We start from the raw sequence: 27,524 nt of genomic DNA, 5'->3' as shown, positions 1-27,524 counted from the left end.
AAATTGCCCCTTAGAGTCCTGGGATGTGTAGGTTAGAGGGATTAGCGGGTAAATATGTAGGGATATGGGGGTAGGGCCTGGGTGGGATTGTGGTTGGTGCAGACTCGATGGGCCGAATGGCCTCCTTCTGCACTGTTGGGTTTCTATGACTTCTAAGGTCATTAATATAGGTCGTAAATTGTTGAAAACCCAGTAATAATCCCTGTAGCACCCCACTAATTGCAGTTTGTCAATCTGAAAATTACACTTTTATTCTGATTCTGTTTGCTATTATTTAGCAATCCGCTATCTATGCCAATATATTACCCCCAACACCACAAGCTCTTGTGCAACAATCTTTTACACTGGAAATCCAAACACACTCCATCTACCGATTTCCCCCCCTTATCTGCCTACTCATTATTTCCTCAAAGAACTCTAATAAATTTGTGAAACAATTTCTCTTTCATAAAACCAAGTTAATCCTGCTTGTCTTGTTACCACTACTTACTTAATAATGGATTCTAGCATTTTCCCAATGTCAGTTATTAGGCAACTGGCCTATAGTTTCCTTTCTTGAATAGTGGTGTTACATTTGCGATTTTCCAATTGACGAGTATCTCTCCAGAATCTAGAGATCGACCAATGTTTACTTTTAGCTACATTCTTCCTTTATACATACTTGTTAAAAGTCAAGACTCTTATTGCTTGTTTTTATATTTGACTAGTATCCTCTCAATTGCTTTTTTCCCTGTTATTTAGTCATCCTTAGCTGGTTTCTGAAACTTTTTGGACTTCACACTAATCTTCACATATGCTTTTTCTTTGATAACATCATTAACTTCCTTAGTTGTCTACAGGCAGTTCATCCTTCTCGCAGAGTCTTCCTTTCTAAATGGAATGTATGAAGTATGAAATGTCTCCTAAAGATTCTGCCACGAATTATCTACTGCCTTACCTTTTAATCTATTTTCCCAGTCCACTTTAGCCAAGTATCTTCAAACCTTTGTGGTTGTCTTTACTCCTGCTCCTAATTTGTATGTTCATTTTTTAAAACTTCATTTGGGTATTGTTGGCTAGGCCAGCATTTATTGCCCAACCCTGTACATTTATTACACTAGTTTCATAACCATGTTGCTCACCTTCAAACTCAATGTAAAATTCTATCACGTCATGATCACTCTTCTCTAGAGCATCATTTACTATGAGATCATGAATTAATCCTGCCTCATTACCAGATCTAAAATAACCTATTTCCTGGTTAGTTCCAAAGAAACTGTCCTGAATACACTGAACTCATCCTCAAGGCTACCTTCACTATTTTTTTGCCCCATCTATATGAAGATTAAACTCATCCTCAATTAATTTCAGCACCTTTCTTACAGACCTCCATTATTTTTTGCTTCAATGTGTTCTATTAGTGCATTTAGCATTAGGAACCCCATAGACTGCTCCCAGAAGTGACATATTTCCCTTGCTATCTCTTATTTCCACCCAAACTAATCCTTGCTATCTCTTATTTCTACACAAATAGATTCTTTTCAATCTTCCAAACCAAGATCATTTCTCACTGCTGTCTTGATATCATTCTACACTAAAGCTACCCCATCTTCTTTCAATGTCATTTTGTCCTTGCAAACGCCTTGGTTAGCATTCAGCTGTGTCCAATTTTGGTTCCCTCATATGTGGTAGATCGAGGGGTTAAAAAAGGCTGGAGGTATACAGGTCAGGCAGCAGATGTGGAGGAAAAAAAGTTAACATTTCAGGTTAATGGAAAGGTGATGCACCTGAAGTGTTAACTTTATCTAGCCACAGATGTTGTCTGCTTTGCTAAGTATTTTCAGCATTTTCTGTTTTTACTTTAGATTTACAGCATCTGTAACATTTTGTTTGGTTTGATGCAGAAACCCTGGAAAAGTGAGGAGGCTCACTGGATTACGATTGGAAGACCCTTCAGTGAAGCATTGAGGGAACTCTGCCAGATATCAAATCTAAAGACATAGGCGAACATAAAAACAGTGGGCATTGGTAAATATATTTCCCAATGTCATCTAGAATTTATTTAATCACCTTCAGATAAAGAGAATGGCAACCCATTTTTTTTCCAAAATTGGCCTTTGATAAGAAGGGGCAACATAATCTACAGGAGGCAGGCTAATAAACTTTATTTTCCTGTGCTCATATTTGTTGCTCCCCACAATTTAATTTTTGGTCCTGGTGGTAAATCTTTTGTCCCTGGCCTTAGGGGGGGGGGGGGGGGGGTTCTAATCCCCTCATCTCCCGAGACATGTCTCATTTGCCAGCTGGAGATTTTTGTTGCACCCCTGGAGATTTACTTTTGCTCCCTGTGGCCTACGTTTGACTTCCTGCGGTTTCTTTACAGCTCCATGAGGTTTATTTGTGACTATATTAAATCTGTGCGTCGCTCCCTCTGATTAAATTTACAGCACGCTGTTTTCTTTTGCTCCTTAAGATTAATTTACCGATACTGGAAATGTATTTCTTGTTACCTGATATCTATTTGTTGAGAGGTAAGTTTGTGGACCCCCGCTGAGGGTATTTTTTTGTTCTGGGAAAATATTTAAAGATCTTAAGAGGTTTTGTTTTGGTTCTCAAGAGATTTATTAATTGACCCCTAAGGCTTCTTTTCTCCTTGATCTTTTTGTTTTGCCCGAAGGTTAAGTTATTGCCCATGGAGGTGTTATTTCTTTCCCCCACAGCAGGCCTATTGCTGCTCCCTCTAATTCAGTATTTTCTCTGCGTGTCTTCTGCAGCCTTTCCCATTGATACAAAATGGCGGCGGCTGACAAACTGCCGCTCAAAGTCGATCGGCCTCCCTATTAATCGGCAGGAGCCTCAATGAACTCTCTCCGCACACACATACACACAACCCCGCTTTTCATCCGCCTGTCAGGTACTTTCCACCTGGCATATTCGCTAGAAAAGATTTTCTAATCTCTTTCCTTCCTCTCTCTCTTCACCCCGTCACCCACATCCCTCTCACTCCGCTTTCTTACCTCCAGCAGCCGCTCGAGCAAGTGGAAGCAGGCCAGATAAAGTCCCACAATGCACCGCGCGCCGGCCGCCCGCCCTGCCAGGACTCACCCCGCCCCCCCGCACACACACACAATCCAACGTGCCGCGGCGGATCCCCCGCTGGTCTGCCAGGAATCCCAACCTCCACCGCGCGGCTGCCGTCCGGCTAGCCATCCCATGCCGCACTGCGAGGCGCCCATTTCTCCCGCCCGCCCTCCTCTACAGGCGCATGCGCAACAGGCAGTGTTTCCCGCCTGTATCCCTCAGCCAGGCTCCCGACCAGGCGACAAGCATGTGGAAGGACCTGAAAGATGCCACTACCACTTAATGCCACTTAATACAGGGAAATACATGTGCTCAACCACAATATGTAATCTCATGGCTCGACATATCCCCTATCTACCATTACCACCAAGCCAGAGGATCAACCCTGATTCAATGCATTTCTCCACTCCACCTGAGGAAGGGGCAGCGCTCCGAAAGCTAGTGGCATTTGCTACCAAATAAACCTGTTGGACTTAAATCTGGTGTTGTTAGACTTCTTGCTGTGTTTACCCCAGTCCAACGCCGGCATCTCCACATCAATGAAGTATGCTAGAGGGCATGCCAGGAGAAAAACCAGGCATACTTAAAAATGAGGTGCCAACCTGGTGAAGCTATAATACAGGACTACTTACATGCGAAACAGCATAAGCAGCAAGTGAAGTACAGGACTAAACAATTCCACAACCAATGAATTCAGCCAATCAATTTGAATTAGGCACTTAGATACCAAGAACCTATTAAATTTAAATCTGATGTTTTTGACAACCTAAGACCAATCGTATTGTGGGAAATATTGATATGTCATCACAGGTATAAAAGAAGGGGGCAGTGAGTCAAAAAGAGAGAGCAACTGCCACTTACCACAGCTCACAGCTCTGAACTCAAGGCCCCGTCTAGATAGCAAAGGTACCAAAGAAGAAAGAAGAATTAACAGAGAAGGCCCAGAAGATTCTGGAAGAGACAAAACCTGGTTGCAAATTCTTTGATTTGATTTAATTTGATTTATTATTGTCACATGTATTAACATACAGTGAAAAGTATTGTTTCTTGCGCACTATACAGACAAAGCATACCATTCAGAGAGAAGGAAATGAGAGAGTGCAGAATGTAGTGTTACAGTCATAGCTAGGGTGTAAAGAAAGATCAACTTAATGCAAGGTAAGTCCATTCAAAAGTCTGATAGCAGCAGGGAAGAAGCTGTTCTTGAGTCGGTTGGTACGTGACCTCGGATTTTGTATCTTTTTCCCGATGGAAGAAGGTGGAAGAGAGAATGACCAGGGTGTGTGGGGTCCTTAATTCTGCTGGCTGCTTTGCCAAAGCAGTGGGAAGTGTAGACAGAGTCAATGGATGGGAGGCTGGTTTGTGTGATGGATTGGGCTACATTCACGACCTTTTGTAATTCCTTGCGGTCTTGGGCAGAGCAGGAGCCAGACCAAGCTGTGATACAACCAGAAAGAATGCTTTCTTTGATGCATCTGTAAAAGTTGGTGAGAGTCGTAGCTGACATGCCAAATTTCCTTAGTCTTCTGAGAAAGTAGAGGCGTCAGTGGGCTTTCCTAACTATACTGTTGGCATGGGGGGACCAGGACAGGTTGTTGGCGATCTGGACACCTAATAACTTGAAGCTCTCAACCCTTTCTACTTCATCCCCATTGATGTAGACAGGGGCATGTTCTCCTTTAGGCTTCCTGAAGTCGATGACAATTTCCTTCATTTTGTTGACATTGTGGGAGAGATTATTGTTGCCCCACCAGTTCACCAGATTCTCTATCTCATTCCTGTACTCTGTCTCATCATTGTTTGAAATTCGAGCCACTACAGTGGTGTCGTCAGCAAACTTGAAAATCAGATTGGAGGGGAATTTGACAACACAGTCATAGGTGTTTCAGGAGTGTAGTAGGGGGCTGAGAACACAGCCTTGTGGAGCACCAGTGTTGAGGATGATCGTGAGGAGGTGTTGTTGCCTATCCTTACTAATTGTGGTCTGTGAGTTAGGAAGTTCAGGATCCAGTCGCAGAGGGAGGTGCCAAAGCCCAGGCCATGGAGTTTGGAGATGAGTTTCGTGGGAATAAAAGTATTGATGACTGAGCTGTAGTCAATAAATAGGAGTCTGACATAGGTGTCCTTGTCATCTATGTGTTCCAGGGTTGAGTGCTGGGCCAGGGAGATGGCTGTGGACCTGTTGCGGCGGTAGGCAAACTGTAGTGGATCCAGGTAGTCCGGGAGGCTGGAATTGATTCGTGTCCTGACTAGCCTTTCGAGACACTTCATAATGATGGATGTCAGAGCCACCGGCCAATTGTCATTAAGGCACGCTACTTGGTTTTTCTTAGGTACCGGGATGATGGTCGTCTTCTTGAAGCAGATAGGGACTTCAGATTATTGTAAAGAGAGGTTGAAGATGTCTGTGAATACTCCCACCAGCTGATCCACACAGGATCTGAGTGCTCGTCCACGTATCCCCATCCGGACCAGTCGCTTTCCGTGGGTTGACCTTCGAGAAAGCTGCTCTAACATCTGCAATGGTGACCTCAGATACAGGTTCATTCAGGGCTTCCAGGGTGGAGGGCATGCTCTCCCTGACGTCTTGCTCAAAATGGGTATAGAATGCATTGGGCTCATCAGGGAGGGGTGCGTTGGAGCCGGCGATTTTACATGCCTTCATCTTGTAGCCTGTTATGCCTTGCAGACCTTGCCATAGCCGGCGGGGGTTGGTGTGGCTAGCCTGGGACTCTAGCTTGGTCCGGTACTGTCTTTTGGCATCTTTGATGGATCTCTTTAGATCGTATCTGGCTTTCTTGTTTAGGTCAGTGTCGCCTGACTTGAACGTCTCAGACCTGGACTTTAGCAAACAGCGGATATCCCTGTTCATCCATGGTTTCCGGTTGGGGAACACACAGATTTACTTCTTTGGCACAATTTAGAGAGTAACTAATTTTTTTTGTTAATGAGTGGGAATTGCATTTATTGGAACAGCATAACCATTAGAATCTTGTTTTATTTGGTTTATTAATAGTTTAGTGAATTTATTCACTGTTAGATAAATAAATAGTTACGAGTTGATTTTAGAGAGTGTCAGGGATTTATTCTGTATTTAACCATTAGAAGTTGCTGAAGCAGGTCACACCACTTCACACACACTTTTTACAGATTATGAGGCGAGGTAATCCTCTTTGGGACTTTTGGTGTTAGTTCTCGGAGGGGGGGGGGAATCAACCTCCACTTTATAACAGTATCTACTCCAAAAGCCGCTCCAACCTGGGTGGCTTCAATGGTGGCCAATGTTGCAGGGTTCCAATCTCACCTTCCGAATCCAATTTCCCTAGATTTGCGAGTGCAATAGCTTGCAAGTATAATTTAAGCTCTTCAGCTGCGCCAAGCAGAATACCACTGCTCCAAAGGGGTACTTTGCCCCAATGGTCCACAGCACAGCGTCACCAAGCTTTGGCTGATTTCATAGATCTACTGGGCTCCTTCACCTAAACTCTGCTCTCCGCAGCCTTCTCTCTAAATTGGAGCCAGTTTCTCCAATCCTTTCTTTTAACTTATTTGGGACTTGTTGCTCCCTGGTGCCTGTCACTTCACCCTGGGGCACTTTGCTGGCTGACTGACTAAACTGATGGCTCACTGAACTTTGAACTAATCTGCTGAACCGGCAAAACATTCCCAAGAGGGTTCTGCCCTTGTTACGAATGTAACAAGTAATGGAACATCCTGTTTCTTAAATGTTACAATCTCGATAGTCTGCTAACTTACCACCTGGAAACACAAGACAAAATATATGTCACAACAGAAGGTGTAGATGATATTTCTATTTTTCCTACCAAAGCCAATCACCTTACTTTTACCTATGTTAAAGTTCATTTGCCACTTAATTGCTCCATCTGAAAGTTTTCTTACATTTTTCTAACCATGTCCCCCTGATTTTGAACGGCATAACCGTAGCTAAATTCCCCATTATCAATATTCTGGGGTTACTATTGACCAGAATCTGAAAATGACTAGCCATATAAATACTGTAGGTACAAGAGCAATGCAGAAACTAGGAATTCTGTAACTCACTTCCTGACTCCCCAAAACCTGTCTATGATCTACAAGGCACAGTGGAATCCTCCCCACCTGTTCAGATGAGTGCAGCTCCAACAATATTCAATAATCTAAATACCATCCAGGACCAAGCAGCTCACATGACTGGCACCACATTACTGCCTTAAATATTCACTCCTTCCACCAAGACACACAATGTCAGCAGCATATACCATCTACAGTACCATCTATACCTTCTCAAAGGGAATTAGAGATGAACAATAAATGCTGGCCAAGCCAGCGACACAGCCTGGGAACGAATAACTAAAAACATGTTGCATTTTCTCAATGTTAGTTATATGTCCCAGTTTGGTATCATCTCCATATTCTGGTATTCAGTTACTTCCCGCCAAATCAAAATCAATAATGTAACTTATGAATAAAGTGCTCTCTATGGCATGGGGGTGATACAGCTAGGGTTCACCAGATTGGTTCCTGGGATGAGACAGTTGTCTTAAGATGAGAGGCTGAGTAAAGCTGATGTTTAGAAGAAAAAGAAATGATAACATTGAAGCTTACTACATTTGTAAGGGACCTGACAAAGTAGATATAGAGGTTGTATACCTTGGCTGGGGAATCTAGAAAAAGAGGGCATATCGTCAGGTTAACAGATTGATTATTTAGGACTGAGGTGAGGAGACATTTCTCCACCCAGAGGTTTACGAATCTTTGGAATCCTCTACCTCAGAGGGTTGTGGATGCTCCATGATTTGAGGCTAGAATAGATAAATTTCTGATCAGTCAGGGGACATGAGAAACGGACAGAAGATCAGTGATGTTCATAGAGTCCATCCCTAAATTAAAGAGGCAAGGTGAGCTGCCTTCTTGAACCACTGTACTCCATGTTGCTTAGGTATATCCACAATGCTGTTAGGGAGGGAGTTCCAGGATAGGATCAAAGGGCCATATATGAACCCTCGAACATGGAGCAGTAATAGTCCATTTGGCCCCTTGAGCTTGCTCCGTAATTTAGTAAGACCATGCCTGATGTTTAGAAAAAAACCCATAAGAAATAAAAACAGGAGTAGGCCATTCATCCCCTCAAGCCTGCTCTGCCATTTAATAAGATCATGGCTGACCTAACAGTCACTAAAGTCCTTTCCTGCCTTATCTCTATTAGTAACCTCAAATCAGCAGCCCACCTACCACCAATCACCCCCTTGCTTACCAAGAATCTATCCATCGTTGCCTTAAAAATATTCAAAGACTCTGCTTCCAATGCCTTTTCAGGAAGAGAATTCCAAAGGCTTTTGACCCTCAGAAAAAAATGCCTCAGCTCCATTTTAAGTGGGGGACTCCTTAGATTTAAAAAAATAATCTCTAGTTCTAGATTCTCCAACAAGAAGAAATATACTCTTCACATCCACGCTGTCAGGACCCCTCAAGTTCTTATGTTTCAATCAAGTCACCTCTTACTCTTCTAAACTACAGCAAATACAAGCTTAGCCTGTCTAACCTTTCCTCAGAAGACAACCTGCCTATTCCAACACATTTATATCCTTCTTCATATAAGATGACTAATACTATGCTCCAAATATGATCTCAATTGTGTCCTGTATTAATGAAGCACAACCTCCCTACTTGTGTACTCAATTCCCCTCGCAATAAATAACATTCTATTAGCTTTCCTAATTTCTTGCTATATCTGCATTCCAGCCTTTTGCAATTCATGTACTAAGACACTGAGATCCCTTTGCATCTTAAAGTTTTGCAATCTTTCACCATTTAGATAATATGCTTCTATTTTATTCTTCCTGCCAAATTGGACAATTTCACATTTTTCCATATACTCCATTTGCCAGGCCTTTGCCCAGTCACTTAATTTATCTATTTCTTTGTGAAGCCTCCTATGCCTTCGTCATAACTTACTTTGCTACCTATCTTTATGGCATAAGTAAATTTGGCAACCATCCCATCTATCCCTTCATCCAAATTGTAAACAATTGAGATTCCAGTACTGATTCCGATGGCACATCATTCGTTATATCTTGCCAACCTGAAAAAGACTCTTTTATGCCTACTCTCTGATTCCTGTTAGCCAGCCAATCTTCTATCCATGTCACTATGTTATCCCTTTATACCGTGAGCTTTCATTTTGTGCAATAAACTTTGATGTGGCACTTAATCAAATACCTTCTGGAAATCTAAGGATAGTACTTCCACTGGCTCCCTTTATCCATTGTATGTTACTTCCTCAAAGAACTCCGATAAGTTGGTTAAACATAGAACATAGAAAAGCTACAGCACAAACAGGCCCTTCGGCCCACAAGTTGTGTCGAACATGTCCCTACCTACTAGGCTTACCTATAACCCTCTATCTTACTAACTTCCATGAACTTATCCAAAAGTCTCTTAAAAGACCCTATCGAATCTGCCTCCACCACCACTACTGGCAGCTGATTCCACGCACCCACCACCCTCTGAGTGAAAAACTTACCCCCAACATCTCCTCTGTACCTACTCCCCAGCACCCTAAACCTGTGACTTCTTGTGGCAACCATTACAGCCCTGGGAAAAAGCCTCTGAGAATCCATTTTATCAATACCCCTCAACATCTTATACACCTCTATCAGATCACCCCTCATCCTTCGCCTCTCCAAGGAGAAAAGACCTAGCTCTCTCAACCTATCCTCGTAAGGCATGCCACCTAATCCAGGCAACATCCTTGTAAATCTCCTTTGCACCCTTTCTATGGCTTCCACATCCTTTCTGTAATGAGGCGACCAGAACTGGGCACAGTACTCCAGGTGGGGTCTGACCAGGGTCCTATACAGCTGCGGCATTATCTCCCGATTTCTAAACTCAATTCCTCTATTGATGAAGGCCAGTATTCCATACGCCTTCTTAACCACAGCCTCCACCTGCGACGCTGCTTTGAGCGTCCTATGAACCCGGACCCCAAGATCCTTCTGATCTTCCACACTACCAAGCGTCTTACCCATATTATATTCTTTCATCCTATTCGACCTGCCAAAATGAACCACCACACACTTATCTGGGTTGAAGTCCATCTGCCACTTCTCCGCCCAGTCTTGCATCTTATCTATGTCTCATTGCAACTGCTGACATCCCTCTATATTATCCACAACCCCACCAACCTTTGTGTCATCAGCAAACTTGCCAACCCATCCTTCCACTTCCTCATCCAGGTCATTTTATAAAAATCACAAAGAGCAAGGGTCCCAGAACAGATCCCTGGGGCACTCCACTGGTGACCGACCTCCATGCTGAAAAAGACCCATCTACAACCACTCTTTGCCTTCTGTGGGCAAGCCAGTTCTGAATCCACAAAGCAATATCCCCTTGTATCCCATGCCCCTTCACTTTCTCAATGAACCTTGCATGAGGCACCTTATCAAACGCCTTGCTGAAATCCATATAAACTACATCTACCGCTCTTCCCTCGTCTATGTGTCTAGTTACATCTTCAAAAAATTCAATTAGGCTCGTAAGGCATGATCTGCCTTGGACAAAGCCGTGCTGGCTATTTCTGATCATACTATTCCTCTCCAGATGTTCATAAATCCTGCCTCTCAGGATCTTCTCCATCAACTTACCAACCACTGAGGTTAGACTCACCGGTCTATAATTTCCCGGGCTATCTCTTCTCCCTTTCTTGAATAACGGAACCACATCCCCAATCCTCCAATCCCCCAGAACCTCTCCCATCTCCATTGATGACACAAAGATCATCGCCAGAGGCTCAGCAATCTCTTCCCTCGCCTCCCACAGTAACCTGGAGTACATCCCATCTGGTCCCGGCGATTTATCTAACTTGATGCTTTTCAAAAGCTCCAACACATCCTCTTTCCTAATGTCCACATGCTCAATCTTCTCAGTCCACTGCAAGTCTGCACTGCAACTACAAAGATCCTTTTCCATGTGAATACTGAAGCAAAGTATCCATTGAGTACCTCTGCCATTTCTACCGGTTCTATAGTCTTTCCCACCGTCACATTTGATAGGTCCTACTCCTTCACATCTTATCCTCTTGCTCTTAACATACTTGTAGAATGCCTTGGGGTTTTCCTTTATCCTGTCTGCCAAGGCCTTCTCATGACCCCTTCTTGCTCTTCTAATTTCCCTCTTAAGTTCCTTCCTACTAGTCGTATACTCTTCTAGATTTCTAACATTACCTAGCTCCCTGAACCTTTTGTAGGGTTTTCTTCTTGACTAAATTCGTTGCAGCTTTCGTGCACCATGGTTCCTGTGATCTACCATAACTCCCGTCTCATTGGAACGTTGCTGTGTAGAGCTCCACACAAATTTTCCTTGAAAATTTGCACATTTCTTCTGTACATTTCCCTGAGAAAACCTCCTTCCAATTTATGCCTCTAACTTCCTGCCTAATGGCCTCACAATTGCCCTTACTCCAAATAAACACTTTCCTAGCTTGATTGATTCTATCTCTCTCAGATGGTGGGAGTCCAGAACTAGGGGTCATAGTTTGAGGATAAGGGGTAAACCTTTTAGAACTGAGGTGAGGAGAAACCTCTTCACCCAGAGGGCGGTGAATGTGTGGAACTCACTCCCACAGAAAGTAGTTGAAGCCAAAACGTTGTGATTTCAGAAGTACTTTGCTAAAACTTCTTTAGAAACTGCTTCTAATATTTTCCCTACAACAGCTGTGAAGCTAACAGGCCTGTAGTTACCCACTTTCTGTCTCCCTTTTTGAATAATGAATAAAAACATTTGCTATCTTCCAATTTAATGGGACCTTCCCAAATCTGGGGAATTTCAGAAAAATGAATCAATTATTTCACAAGCCATTTCTTTTAAGGCCCTCTATACTCTGTTTCTTACACACTTATAAAATAAGAAAATCTGCAATGCTACAAGAAAAGTACTAATTGAATAGCTTTTTCAAAGAGCCACCCCATGCAAAATTGGTAATTGACTTCCTATTCTGTATTAGTCTATATATTGCTTGGCTCAAGGTTGTTAGCCTGTTATCTCAAGTACCTCTAATTTCTTACACATAATGCAAAAATAGATAGCAAGTTAGTGTAATTTTAAATAGTCACTTGGTGCAGAACTTGAATTTTGCTGAAAAACAATACTTAAAAGCAGCCCTGCTGAAAAGCAAGTTACATGAGCACTTGTTGGACTTGTATTAAAATAACAAGCTGCCTGGTAATGTATAGGATAGAATTCATCCTCAGTTCACTGCACGCATGTTTGTATGGGCTGCCCAAGACACAAAAAGCCCTATTATTTAATGGCTCGTTCTGCACAACATGATTTCGCCAAATGGTTGAGCAAGCTGCTACAACCAGTTCTGAGTAAGTTTTTCACATACACAGTGAAGGATTCCTTCACCTCTGTGAAGACTATGCAGGATTTTCATATCGATAGCAATGCCATGTCCATGTTTTCATTCAACATTGCTAGCCTATTCACCTATGTACCATGCATTATATGCACAGCAGCACTATATCATGGTGATCTAAATATGTTGCCATTGTCTGAATCTGCGTTAACTGAACTTATGAACTTAACAATTCACACAGAGGAACATAGAACAGTACAGCACAGAACAGGCCCTTCGGCCCATGATGTTGTGCCGAGCTTTATCTGAAACCAAGATCAAGCTATCCCATTCCCTATCATCCTGGTGTGCTCCATGTGCCTATCCAATAACCGCTTAAATGTTCCTAAAGTGTCTGACTCCACTATCACTGCAGGCAGTCCATTCCACACCCCAACCACTCTCTGCGTAAAGAACCTACCTCTGATATCCTTCCTATATCTCCCACCATGAACCCTATAGTTATGCCCCCTTGTAATAGCTCCATCCACCCGAGGAAATAGTCTTTGAACGTTCACTCTATCTATCCCCTTCATCATTTTATAAACCTCTATTAAGTCTCCCCTCAGCCTCCTCCGCTCCAGAGAGAACAGCCCTAGCTCCCTCAACCTTTCCTCATAAGATCTACCCTCCAAACCAGGCAGCATCCTGGTAAATCTCCTCTGCACTCTTTCCAGCGCTTCCACATCCTTCTTATAGTGAGGTGACCAGAACTGCACACAATATTCCAAATGTGGTCTCACCAAGGTCCTGTACAGTTGCAGCATAACCCCACGGCGCTTAAACTCCAACCCCCTGTTAATAAAAGCCAACACACTATAGGCCTTCTTCACAGCTCTATCCACTTGAGTGGCAACCTTTAGAGATCTGTGGATATGGACCCCAAGATCTCTCTGTTCCTCCACAGTCTTCAGAACCCTACCTTTGACCCTGTAATCCACATTTAAATTAGTCCTACCAAAATGAATCACCTCATATTTATCAGGGTTAAACTCCATTTGCTATTTTTTCAGCCCAGCTTTGCATTCTATCTATATCTCTTTGTAGCCTACAACAGCCCTCCACCTCATCCACTACTCCACCAATCTTGGTGTCATCAGCAAATTTACTGATCCACCCTTCAGCCCCCTCCTCTAAGGCATTAATAAAAATCACAAAGAGCAGAGGACCAAGCACCGATCCCTGTGGCACTCCGCTAGCAACCTGCCTCCAGTCCGAAAATTTTCCATCCACCACACCCTCTGTCTTCGGTCAGACAGCCAGTTACCTATCCAATCGGCCAACTTTCCCTCTATCCCACACCTCCTTACTTTCATCATAAGCCGGTTTTCATCATAACCGAGTTCAGTTTTAATGACACATACTGCCAAATTGCTGGTTTTGCATTGGAATCCCCTCTAGGCCCAGCTCTTGCCAACGCTTTTGTTGATTTTCGCAAAAAACAGATCTTTGATGGAATGACACCAAACCTCCTATCCCTTGCATGTTTCTGAAAGTAGATGTTTGCCACATTTGAATCTGCAGCTGCATGTAAGAATTTCCTTACACACCTAATGATTCTATCCAGAGCTCAAATTCCCTTTTGAAGGTGAGCAGTCGAGTTAGCATCCTTTCCCTGATATGCTAACTGAGAAATCTGACAATGAGTTGTCCATGACGGTTTATCACAAGCCCACTTTCACTGGTTAATTCCCGAGGGATTCCTACAGTTCCATGAATCATAAGGTCAGCCTTATTGGCAATTTCGTAATTGGCCCAAATCATTTTCGCATTGTGCAAGCCTGATGTCAAAATAGTGCACGTCAAAGCTAACCTGTGGGATAATGGTTACTTTGATCAGATCACTGCTCACAATATATTGCACAAACACATGAATGCGCCTAAGGCTGCCACTTATGGATCTGAAAAGTCCCCAGTATACCTCAGGTTACCCTCAAAGAGTAAAATGTCTCAAACATTTGAACAGGTGAAACTTGCTGTTCCATGCTGCCACTATGCAGTAGCAACATGAGTAGTATTTTCTACACTCTCAACCAATTTAAGATCATCAGTCAGACCCTCAGTGTGGTTCACATACTGTGCTAAAAGTTATACATATTCACATACACAGCATCCTGTCATTTACAAACAGAAAAAACATATCCATGCGTTGTGTCTTTTTAACTAAACAAATGTTTGGGGGACAGCCATTCCTTGTTCATTCCCTAAGGCAATACCATGACCAATCAGAGTCAAGCTGTCTGGTTTGAATTTAAATAAAAGCTTGACAGTTAACTTTTCACTGGTGTATTCTCCATTGCAATGTCTATACCAGAGTCAACTTGCCAACCAATGAGCAGCTTTTTTTCAGGCAGCATAAATTATTCCATTTTGAGATTTAGTATTCTTGTGAATCTGTCACGATGAGTGCAAGATGAAAAACTTTGACTGCATATCTCTTTCAGCACGAGTAATTTTCTTTCAAATGCATCAAAAAAAACTAATATTTTAAATTATACCTTCGGTATCACCCTTCACACACAAGTTTGTTGGGAATATTGAATGTTTTTCCCGAAGATGTAGCTAAAGCCTTCTGGAAGTCTAGGTATACCACATCCATGAGCTCCCCACTATCCACCTTACTGGTTATGTCCTCAAAGAGCATTATTTGTCAGGTAGTCTGTTCCACACACCTGTATTCCAGTACTCTCATGGGGTTCTTTGCTCCGATCTGCTATAAGTACCACAGTTTAAATAAAGATACCATCATAGACAGTACCCCATCTCTGTCAGACATTGATCAACCAAATGTGTTGTGCAATCTTTGTATATTGTAGCACTCTTAGAAATGATTACACTATCAACCATGCAGTGATGAAAAAACTTTGTACGAACAGTACTAGGATCAAAATGCTATGCTGCAGCCACATTGAATGGAAACACTGACCTGAATGAAAACCTAGCCTGGAGACATGGCAGCTGTGACAGACAGTGACATTATTAATTCCAGTAAATAAAAATGACCCAAAGCACCACTTATTTGTTTTGGTCTGGTGGGTAGTGCAGGACATCACAAGACGCAGGCCATTACACAATTAGTCTGGGGTGAAAATGGTACATCATTGTTACTAAAGAAGCATGTATTGAGGACCTAGAGCCCCACTTGATACCTCTTCCCCTGCTATTTGAGCCAACACGCTGTATAGTTCTACAAATGCATCTTTGTGCCAAGTCTTCTGAATGCATCACTCAAGAAAAGCCATCTGCTAAGTCAGGAAAGGGCTTCACATTTGAGAAACTGTCTTGATGAAAGTCACCAGAAATAGGTGTCAGAGGAGTCAGTTATCACAAATAATCAGTGATACTTCACATAAGTTTTAAAATACAGATTGGGAAACCACTGACGGCCAAAGAGCCAAAAGGGATCAGCTTTGCCAATTAAGTCAGGATGGTATTTTAAAATGAAATAAAGCACAAGTAATTTTTTAATTAAAACAGTTGGTAAACTTCATGTTTCAAACAACCTTCAAGGGTTCCGTCTCTGTAAATCCAACAGCTCAGTAAGTGAAGGATTAAATACTAAATATGTAACAATCAAAACTCAGATCAATAGCAAAAGAAACTTTCTGTTTTGGGGATAGCCAACCAAAGTCAAAGTGACAGCTTAGAATGGAGCCTCAAACAGTGGTTCAGGACTTCCAGCAATGAGACACTTCCACCTTTTTCCAGAATGCTGATTTTTTGATTATGGAATTGCACCCTTTGAAATGTTTTTCCAACCTCTATCTCCCCTTCCTCATCGTCCTTTGCTTCGCTTTGCATGTACTTAGTCTGGCAAGATGACGTCTCTTGTCCGTGTGGTCTTCATCCTGCATTACATACACAGAGTGCACTGAGTACTGAAATGCTGAGGTCACTTTGGTGATTTTATACAAATGCAGTTGGTCCACAGTCTTGACAACAATAGAAGCTAAACAAAGGGAAAACCAATGTTCCACCCACTTGAAGTCTAACGATTCCATTTGAAGTCACCGAGAAACATTTGCATTTCACTACACATCATGAAAAGTGCTACAATTTTCCAACCCCTCACACTGCAGTGACTTTGCTGCTTTCTGCTGTGTGTACTCATTCCTTGTCACAGAAAAAATTCAGATCTTTTTGTCCTCACCGACTCATCCTTGCATCACAAAAAGTGCTCTTTTTAATGAAAGCCGTCATAGTAGAAGTGCCATTTCCCGAGGCACTGGACAGCTGTGAGAAAATACGAATTATTCTATGAACACTTTTGCAATCTATAAGCGAGTTGAACAATAAAACTAAATTTTCCAGCATTAACATATTACAATTTTTACAGATTTATTAATGACATATTATTACAAATTAGTAACACTCAACATTTATTTTGATCACATCACTTTACAATGGTAATGGAATTCTATTATATTAAACATCATTGACTGGGGGTATAATACAAGGATAGAAATATAAACCAAGCTGAACAATCTCATCCTTGCATTGGATGGAGTTGCCAAGAGGACAGGGAGCGTGGCTAAAATTAGATTGAGCTGACCTAAAAGATTCTGATCATGTTCTGATCATTAGCAGATGCTGGACAGTAAATTGACTAACTGCTTGTAACAAAATGGTACTTGTTCAGAACAAATCGTCAACTCACCACTTTGGATAGAGAAGTGTGTAGCATGGGAAGATCATACATTTTAAATTCCTCGTTTTGCAGCAATAAATGCAAGAAAAAATTGACTTTTGCTAGTTGTAATTTTATGTTTTAAAAAAAAATCTAACTTGAACTTGATATTCAACAGACAAAACTGTTCTAAAATATGGAGATTCACAAAATGGAAGAGATTCCTTCTGTTGCGATCCAGTGGGCATCATCCTGTTCACACTACTGTCAAGGCATGAATATATTCTTAAAGATAGGGTACCCTCTTGAGTGCCCTCTCGGGTGCCCTCTAGGATATCCCCTAGGGTGTCCCCTAGGATGTCCCCGAGGGTGACCCCGAGGGTGTCCCCGAGGGTGACCCCGAGGGTGTCCTCTAGGGTGTCCTCTAGGGTGTCCTCTAGGATGTCCTCTAGGGTGTCCTCTAGGGTGTCCTCTAGGATGTCCTCTAAATGGCGTTCCTGTAATAAAACAATAAGGGATATTAACAAAGATATTAGCAAGAGACATATTTTTGGTAAAACTTGTGATATGACACTATGGTATATCGAGCTGTCACAAAGTAGATCGTTATAGGTTTAAATCCATGTAATTCCCAACAGAAATTCACCTGAATTCTTGGGAATATGTTGTAAATGTTAAGTACCACTAGAAAATAAAACAGAAAATGCCAGATAATCCCAGCAGGTCTGATAGCATCTGTGGAGAGAGAATAGAGCAAACATTTCGAGTGCCTGACACAAAACATTGGCTCTATTCTCTCTCCACAGATGCTGTCAGGCCCCGCTGAGATTCTCCAGCATTTTCTGTTTTTGTTTGCCAAATGCCCAAATTTACAGAATTCAATGAGAATTTGTTGTGGGATTTGACCTTATAATCTCCAGGTTCAGTATCATACACGACTTGCATCATCACCGTCTGCAGTTTGTACTCTATCCCTCTGGCTATATGTCCAAAGATCCAATCAGCTTTCATTGGCACATTAGACTGCTCGCTTCAATGAGTTATCCACTAAGATCCACACAGCTCTCCTGTGTTGTGTCTTGCAGCCTAGAGACATTTAGTTCATGTTGTCTGTTCATTCTTGTTGCCATTACAACCATAATCCTTCATTTTCCACAACAATACATCTAAACTCCTCCTTTCACTTGTCACATAGGCAGCTGTGTTTCCTCATTCAATCCACAACCACAGCTCCTGGAAGACTAATTACTGCTCTAATTTAATTAATCATAACCATAAAGTACACAAATCACAACTTGCACTTATATAGTAGCTTTATGATAGTTAAGTATCCCAAGGATTTCTCAGGAATCCTATCAAACTGAATATGACACCAAACTACATAAGGGGATATTAGAGCAGATGGTCAAAAGCAGGTCAATGAAGTAGGTTTTAAGAAGCATCTTAAAGAAGAAAAGAGTAGTAGAGAGATGGAGAAGATCAGGGAGGGGGATCCAGAGCTTTAAGGCCATGGCAGCTGAAGGCTTGGTCATCAAATGGTTGAACATTCAAAATCGGAAATGCACAGGTGGCCTGAATTGGAGGAGCATAGGTGAAAGGGTTACTAATGACAAGTTTAAAAATCATATAGACTGCTATGAAAAAACCAGAGGTCTTTATAAAAGTCTTCACAGATAAACGTCAAGACCTTTAGTCTGAGAGAGTTCATTAAATCAAACATCTGGACATGGGAGGAGGAGTAATATACAAATACATAGACAAACTGGGACATCAATGATAACTTGTAAGATGATGAATTAGGTCACCTAACATGATTAAGTCTTCACGCTGATTGGATATTATAATTAAGCAGGCATGTAATGATTGTGATTGGTTTTAATAATCAATAACTATGAATAGAATAGAATAGAAACCCTACAGTGCAGAAGGAGGCCATTCGGCCCATCGAGTCTGCACCGACCACAATCCCACCCAGGCCCTATCCCCATATATTTACCCACTAATCCCTCTAACTACGCATCTCAGGGACAATTTTTAACCTGGCCAATCAACCTAACCCGCACATCTTTGGACTGTGGGAGGAAACCGGAGCACCCGGAGGAAACCCACGCAGACACGAGGAGAATGTGCAAACTCCACACAGACAGTGACCCGAGCCGGGAATCGAACCCGGGACCCTGGAGCTGTGAAGCAGCAGTGCTAACCACTGTGCTACCGTGCCGCCCAATGAATGGATAGAGATAACTCCTATTCCTTGATTGGTATATGCTAACTACTTGTAATTGAATCTGAAACTATAACTGTTTGTGTATTCCTGAATTCTGGACTCTGGATAGTTACAGGCTCTGACCTGCGATTTTCCAGTGTTTTCGCTAGAGTTTGAATTAAAAACAGCTGCTTAGGAGAACTCCATTATTTAATCTGGTTACTTGGAAGGGTATCAAGTTGTGATCAATTAAAAGGCTGAACATCAAAGCCCGCAACAGTAGGTATCTTAGAGGGATGCAGGGCTGGACAAGATTGCAAAAATGGGGAGGACCACAGCCAGGGAGGATTTTGTAAAAAAAGGGTGGAGGATTTTAAAATAAAGACATTGGCCAAAATTTTCTGGCTGCTCCCATCAGCGGAATCATCTGGTCCCTCTTAGCGATGCCCCTTCCCTCCCCAGTAGGTTCCATGGCGGGAGAAGCTGCAAACAATGGTAAAACCCATTGGAAGCAATGGGACTGGAAGATTCTGCCACCGGCCAATGGCAGGCCGCCTCAAAACACAAAGGAGGGGTGTGTGGTGAGGAGTAGATGTGCATTGCTGAACCACAAGCACAAGATGGTGTGTGAAAGGGACTTGCTGAAAATTCAGTTTATGGATAGCAGAGCTTTGGATGAACTCAAGTTGAGGATGAGTGAAAAGATGAAAGGCTCACCAGGGGAGCATTAGAATAGTCAAGTTTCGAGGTAACTAAGGTACGGATGAAGACTACAGCAATGGATGAGCTGAGGTAGGGACAGAGTCAGGAAATGTTGAAAGGTGGAAATAGGAGGTATTAGTGATAGTGTAGATATGTGGTCGGAAACATATGTGGTTTAATATATGGTTGTTAACAATCTGGTTCAACCTTAAACAGTTGCCAGGGAGGGAGATAGGAATGGATTTCACAGAGGGCCATACTGCCGATGTACCAATTAAAAAATCTGTCCCACTGCCATATCAGATTGCCAGTAGGCTAAACAGGCTGAGAGTGGAATTTCTGCTCCTCAGTGGGAGAAAGGACTGCCCTTGATAGCTGTTGGTCAATCAGTTCCAGCAGCACCAGAGATTAGTACTGGGAACTGCTGGGACTATGGGACTGCAGAACTTTGATGGACCCTGGAGCAAGGTAAGTTCTTTGCTTTGAGGGCAAGAAGGGATTGGGCAGGCTATGGAATGGGATGGGGCAGCAGGTTTTGGATGGCAGGCTGGGAGGTAAAAAAGGGGTGGGATAACATCTTGTGGGGTGGCTGGGGGCGGGGGGGGGAAGTTGCACCAAATGCACTTAGGGAACTTCCCAAAGGATGTCCATCTCTTCCTTCCTTTGAACCAGCTGTGTTGGCCTTCCCGCACCAAACACATTAGGGCATGGGCAGCATAGAATTCTGGTCGGTTGGGTTGCTAATAAGTTCAATTACCCATTAATTATTTATTTCAAAATGGTGGGTGGCCTACCAATTTCAGCACACTCCCACCTACCGTATTGTTGGGACAGCTCAGGGAAGGTGGTGGCAGGATACCCCTCATATTTCATGTCCACCCCGCACAGAACACACCCTGTGGGAGTGGGGCATAAAATTCAGCCCATGGAGTTGAGTTTAAAGCATCAGTGAATCCCCGTTTCTCCTGCAGCTCTTGTCATGATGCTGCTCCGGTTATCAATTCCTGAGCCAACCCACTGTTCTTGCTGTTTTTCTTCTTGTTCTTCCCAAGTGTAACCCTTTTTGTTCCCTTCTGTCATAAGCGTCACCACTTTAGCAATAAATTTCCTTATTCTTCCCCTCCAGTTGTGCCCCAGTCAGAGCAGATTTATATCTGTATCTAATATACACTCCCCCTGCTATTTCCTATGAATAGATCAACAAATCTGATTTTCATTCATTTCTAAAATGTACATCAATTCAACTTTTCAGTTGCAATGGTTATATATTTATTGTAGCTGAGAGAATTGATCTTAACTATATATCTAGACACAGAAGATTAATTTGTACTAAAGCTTGCAATTCTTTCATTCAACTGTTTAAAAAAGTGCAATTTTCCACTAAATTGCCAATGTCAGACTAATTTTCACTTAAATTCAATAATAAAATTTAGAATCCTTTCCCCTGAAGTGAAAACATCTTCCGTGTTCTTTAACAAGCATTACACAACCTGACTGAACCGTTTTAAATTTATTTATTTAATTGCCTCACCCCCTCACTCGCCAACAAACAAGAGAGAAACTTACCACAGCCTCTGAATATATTTGTGTTGCGGAATGGTTGCTGTTTCTTCAGTTTTATGAAAGGTTTTTTCTTCTTGTTGACAATGACAATCGGCTTTTTAGTCACTGCTGGTAAGGGGTTCATATGCTTCAAAATTTCACCCTTCTTTTTTATCTCTTCTACAGCTTCTGCACCCAGGAGGTCGGATGATGTCAAATTTGGATGATCTTGTGGTTTTACAGGCATTTTGAACTTGAATAACTGCAACACATTTTCTGCTCGAAGACTGGTCAACCAGCGATGAGTCTGTCCAGCGCACACAATAGATTGATGACATGAAATTACTGTAGACTGCAGCCTCTCTTTCAATTTTTCTGTAGTAAGGGAATCTAATTCTCCAGACAACTCATCCAATTCATATTTCTGTATGGCAACTATAAGTGGACCTACAATTTCTGCTACTTTTGACTGTGCCTTACATAACACCTTCTCTGGTTCACCCAACTTTTTATCCAGATCCTCACGTGAGCGTATAACTTTCTTACCAATCAGCAGTTGAATAAATGCATCATCAATTTTTGGTGTATCCAACTCATACATGTCAGGAGTTCCAGTCAGACTTTGCATATGCTGTTCATGGGTTTCTAGCATTGGAACTTTGAAAGCATATGGTAACAATTTGAAGCACTCAAGTTCTTTCCCTTCATGGGTTGGAGGAACCCACAATTTATTTTTCAATGGTACCTGGTCCTCAAGTGGCACTTTGGTCCACCTCAGCAGCTGTGGTGAATATTTAGCCCTTAGTTCAGCTAAATTTGGGGTACATGATGGTGCAAATATGTCTTCTTCAGGTGCAGAAGTATTTTGCTGAACGCCAAATTTTCTGAACATTGGCTTTGCAAAAGGAGGCATACCACCAGCAGTTGGATCCCAGTCAGGAAACTGTAATGACAAATCAATACAAACATTACCAACCATTCAATCTCCAGCATTGCCTTTTCATTTAAATTAACATGTGGTGCCTATGGACACCGAATGAGTGACAGCTTCAGCTATTGCCTGTTTAAGAGTACCCTCCTTTTTGGCTTTCAGTTTGACAAAAGCATTCTGCAGGGTTGTAGAAAATAAAGCTCAATTTTGGTCTACTTGTTTTTCTTGGTTTGTTTTCTTTTCCAAACAGGATCTTAACTCTATCTACAATTATGCTTTCTCCACTGGCTGCTAGTAGCAATAAAATGACAAACAACAACTATCTCCTACCATTTAACTGATAGAAATATCAGGAATTGATCCAAACATAATAGTCACAATTTTAAAAGGCAAGTGTTTTGGGAAAGGGTAAAAGGCGGGACAGGGAGGGAACCACTGCAGGGAAATTCCAAGGTTTCCTTGTGCTATACAGAACAACACTCTTGTTCACAAGGAAACCAAAACAATTGGCCTTCCTGATCCTCCTTATTTTTGCTTTGTGCCAGGCTTATCCAGCAAAATTGACTGTGAATGGTGAGCGCACAACTGTGCTTTTAAAAATCACATTAAGGTCCTATTTTATGACGTTTGCATATTTAGAAGACCTTAGCCTACCTCCAGCAAAGGAATCGATGCTACCCAAAACACACAAGTGCAGGGTAAGCAAAGTGCACTCCCTGTTCTCAAAATGCATAGAATGTTAAAATCTGGCCTGATAATCTTCATGAACCAAGTATTATTTTGACATTTCACATCTACTTCCTGCTGCCTGCTGTTCACCTTCCAGGTTAGTGCAGCAGATTGGTTCACAGAATTCCTCATTTTTTGCACCCTTTTAAAAAATCTATCGAGAAAATCTTTTTCTTCTCATAACAGGCAAAGTACATTGCTTTATGTTTTCAGCAGATAAAGCACTTTATCCCAGTTATTAACATCGGGCACAAAGGAGAAGCAAATTTCATATAATTTAGGGTACAGGCAACAGTGAGTTGATTGTTCCATACGTATATATAAATATTTGTAAAATACCTTCACATTCAACTTCTTATATTTCTGGCACATTTCCACTGTGATGATATTGCCTTGAATAACTGGTGGTTTTGCTTGGTAAAACTTCACCATCGCTTGAGCTTCTGCACTTTTGGACATCTCCACAAATCCCTTAAAAACACATTAAATATAAGCATAGAAGCACAGCCAAGTATTGAGAACAATACAGAAGCTTAATTCTAACAACATAAACCGTTGCCACTACACAGAATAATAATGTGGGTTTATAGCTCAACCAAGGTTTATATGATGTTGAAGAGAATAGACAGTCTTTGTGGAGGCAGTTTGGCTCAAGCTTGAAAATCCAAGAGGGTTTCTGAGAAAACAAAATTAAGTTTAGGCCAGTTCTGAAATTAGTTGTCAGCATTTACGGTACCCAGCTAGACGAGCCACAGATTAACAGCCACTTCAAGATTTTAACTGGCTTATTAATTTCATATTACTCTCCAGTGTAAGAACAGGCTTCTGAGGATGACGGCTAAAAAATAAATAAAAGAAAGTTGCAGGGTTGGGGCACTGCTAAATTCAATAATCTGACTGGTAAACCAAAGCGATTTTGCATTTTGGATGGTCCTTCCAGACTCATGGTGTAATCAACAGATAGCACGCGACTACATCATGCTCAGATGAAAACCAGCACAGCACACACAGCTCACGGTTATTGAAGGCCAATGTAGCAAATAGCACATTGTTCAACAGTAACATCTGGCACTTCAGGGAAGGTAAACTGAATAGACTGCCAAATTAAAAAGTCACCAATCCAAGACTCTGCAAATAATCCAAGACTCTGATAAAACAATGGAGAAATTAAACTAAGGAAGGGCGTGCCTTTTACAATGCAAAAGAAAGAATGACAGAACTTGAATTCTAATCTTGTCAACACTGAAACAAAACACAGAGGGCTCTCAACTGCTTCTAACCCATCTCCCGGGCCACTGCTCTCACTCCTCCCCTCCATCCAAAACCAGGACAGGGTCGCCTCACCCCACCAGACTCCGCATTCAAGGGATCATCCTCTGCCACTTCCGCCAACTCCAGCATGATGCCGCTACTCAACACACCTTTCCCTCACTCCACCTGCCAGCATTCCGCAGGGAACAATCTCTCCGGGACTGACCAACTTCAGAGCATGAACTCTCTCCTACACCTTCACCCCATGAGCAGGGAGGAGGTAAAGGGACCAGTGTTGCCTTCTACGATTGCATGGGAAGTTGCCGTGGGCGGGGGGTGAGGTGTTGGGTGTGATGGAGGAGAAACGCTGGCTCTATTCTCTCCTCACAGATGCTGTAAGACCTGCTGTGATTTTCCAACATTTTTTGTTTTTGTTTCAGATTCCAGCATCTGCAGTATTTTGCTTTTATCATTAGCATCAGTTTGTTAGCCTGATGCAACTATATGAGATACATATTTAACATCCTTTTTTCTTGACTACGTTTCAAACAAGTATCTCAGGTAGACTTCCCCTTATTTTCAAACAGTGTAAAAGGGGGAAGAAAGACACAGGCAGACATACGGAAGGCATGGACTGCTTCAGTATCAGGGGAGTTGGGAATATTACTGAATACTGTAATCATTAGTGAACACCCCCATTTCTGACCAGCGAGGTTCAGATCTACTCTGACTACTAATGCAGGGCTTCTATGTTTGGCCTTAAAGTTAAAGAAGTTGAAGTTATGTTCTGCATATTACAGTAAATTTATTGTGGTCTTTGCTGCAGTTAATTAATTAGTAATAAAACTTTTGCATTTTATAGCCTAAGCCATGGTCTTAAACTTTCCCAAGTCAATGAAGTTATACAAGGGTACATGATCCAGCCAGTAAGCCAATACAGTGACATGGGTTCACTAGTTAGCCAGACATTGGATGGTGAACTACCAGCTCACTGTGCTATCCCACTTTCCAATGGGTTATAATTTCTGCAATTCTATTTCTTATATTCATGGGCTTATCCTCAGCTATGTGGTAGCTATGGAGCCAGCAGTTTCAGCTCAGCTACAATGGTTTCTACCCAATAATGTGGAAAATAGCACGTATATCCTGGCCACAAGAAGGACTAATCTGCCCAGCCAATTAGTGCCACATCAGTCTATTCTCAATCATCAGCAGAATGATGGAATGTGTCACTGACAGCACTATAAAGCAGCACTTACTCAGCAATGACCTGTTAACTGATGCGCAGTTTGGGTTTCACCAGAGATACTCATCTCCAGATATCATCAAAGCTTTGATCCAAACATGGATAAAAGAGCCAAGCTCCAGAGGTGAGGTGAGACTGATTGCCCTTGGCATTAAGGCAGCATTTGACCAAGTGGACATCAAAAAGCCCTAGCAAAATTAAAGTCAATGGGAATCAGGGGGAAAACTGGTTAGCAGAACTTGGGTGAGATTGCTGGAGTCCCAACATTACTGTAGGTGTTCTTCAGTACTGTATCCCAGGTCCAATTTTCAGCTGTTTCATCAACAACCTTCCCTCCAACATAAAGTCCACCCTTCCACTGGCCTTGACATTCAATAGCATCATCATTTCTTAATCCCTCACCATGGGTGGGGGGCTGCTATTGCCCAGAACTGACCCGGTGCTTGATGGCCAGCATAGACAAGATGGGCCAAAGGGCTCTTTTCACGTGCTGTAAAACTCTATGACCCTATGAAAAACTTAACTTGACCAGCCATATAAACACTATGGCTACAAAAGTTGCTCAGAGGTTGAGAATTCTGCAATGAATAACTCATCTCTTAAGCCCCAAACTCTGTTCTATGATGCACAAGTCAGTATTGTGATGGAATCCTCTCCACTTTCCTGGACAAGTACAATTATGAAACTCAACAACATCTAGGACAAGGCAGTTTGCTAAATTTGGCACCCACCCGATCCACCATCTAAAACATTTGTACCCTCCACCAACAGTGCACAGTGGCTACAGTCAGCTACAAAATGCACTGCAGCAATTTGCCAAGCTTCCTTTGACAGCATCTTCCAAACCTGTAGCCTCTACCACCCAGAAGGACAAGGACAGGAGATGCATGAGATCACCGCCAGCTGCAAGTTCCCACAAAGTCACACACACCATCCTGACCTGGAACTCTATTGCAATTCCTTCAATGTCATTGGGTCTCCAAACAGCATTTTGGGTGTACCTACACCACATGAACTGCACTAGTTTAGGAAGACGTTTCACCACCCCTTCTCAAAGGCAAATGTGCTCACAACTTTGATATGAAAAAAATTACTTCCTTCCACAGATGTGATTCAAATTGATCCAAGTTTGGTCAATGTTTGTGCTTACCTCACCCTTTGCTTTGATTAGAAAGGTGTTATTAATCTTGCCAAAGAGCTCAGCAAGGTGGATTAAATCATTTTTTGTACATTTCTCTGGTACCAGGTCAGCGATGTGAACTACTTGTCCAGGTTCTTCCTTCTTATTCTAGGAACAAAGAAAACATAGTAAGGATACACCTGCCACAATGTAATGCTCTGATAAATTCATCCAACACTCACTCCACACAGTGTCACGAAGACTAACATACTGCTCATATCATATACCACAGCACTACATGGGTGCATTATGTTTTTGTAGGTTAGATTTATTGACAGCTTTTGGATGTCATTTTTACAAAAATACTGATTTATGGAAATAATGTTTGAATCATTCCTAGGCAGGGGTGTGTGTGTGTGTGTTTGTGTGCGTGTGTGTGGGGGTGGGGGGGGGGGGGGAGGTTGCTGCATGCAATATCTCAGTGATTAACCAAGCATTCTACACCTATCCCCTGCCCTACTGATTCACAGGTTCTGAGATGTACAAGTTGGTGGAACTTGGAAAGTATTGTTTTCAATAATTAGCATAAGGAAACAAATTACATTTGTGTGCAATAGTAGATAAATGTATACTGGGAAGTTGGATGTTGGTATTTTTGTGTCTTATCTGACTGTTGCATCATATTTGCTGTCAGAGACAATTGCCACTGTATTCCA

General features: G+C 42.1%; 2 protein-coding genes across 5 annotated transcripts in view; both read right to left on the bottom strand.

The window, feature by feature from the left end:
* Positions 1-3,070, bottom strand: part of LOC144505224 (matrin-3-like) — an 81,636-nt gene extending 78,566 nt beyond the window's left edge. For both annotated transcript variants that reach the window (XM_078231225.1, XM_078231227.1), the window contains exon 1: positions 2,997-3,070. The gene's annotated coding sequence lies outside the window, so the exon portion shown is untranslated. The remainder of the gene's footprint in view (positions 1-2,996) is intronic.
* A 12,831-nt stretch (positions 3,071-15,901) lies between these two features.
* The window catches only part of LOC144505217 (uncharacterized), a 54,093-nt gene continuing 42,470 nt past the window's right edge, over positions 15,902-27,524 (bottom strand). For all 3 annotated transcript variants that reach the window (XM_078231203.1, XM_078231202.1, XM_078231204.1), the window contains 4 exons: positions 26,839-26,976; positions 23,531-23,662; positions 21,556-22,474; positions 15,902-17,578 (listed from right to left, as the gene is read on the bottom strand). In XM_078231203.1, coding sequence (XP_078087329.1) covers positions 17,349-17,578; positions 21,556-22,474; positions 23,531-23,662; positions 26,839-26,976 — 1,419 coding nt within the window. In that variant the 3' untranslated portion in view covers positions 15,902-17,348. The remainder of the gene's footprint in view (positions 17,579-21,555; positions 22,475-23,530; positions 23,663-26,838; positions 26,977-27,524) is intronic.

The sequence above is a fragment of the Mustelus asterias genome, chromosome 16, assembly GCF_964213995.1.
Source record: "Mustelus asterias chromosome 16, sMusAst1.hap1.1, whole genome shotgun sequence".
Classification (NCBI taxonomy): Eukaryota; Metazoa; Chordata; class Chondrichthyes; order Carcharhiniformes; family Triakidae; genus Mustelus; species Mustelus asterias.
Note: the sequence above shows the minus strand (reverse complement) of the source record. Positions and strands in the feature narration are given on the sequence as shown.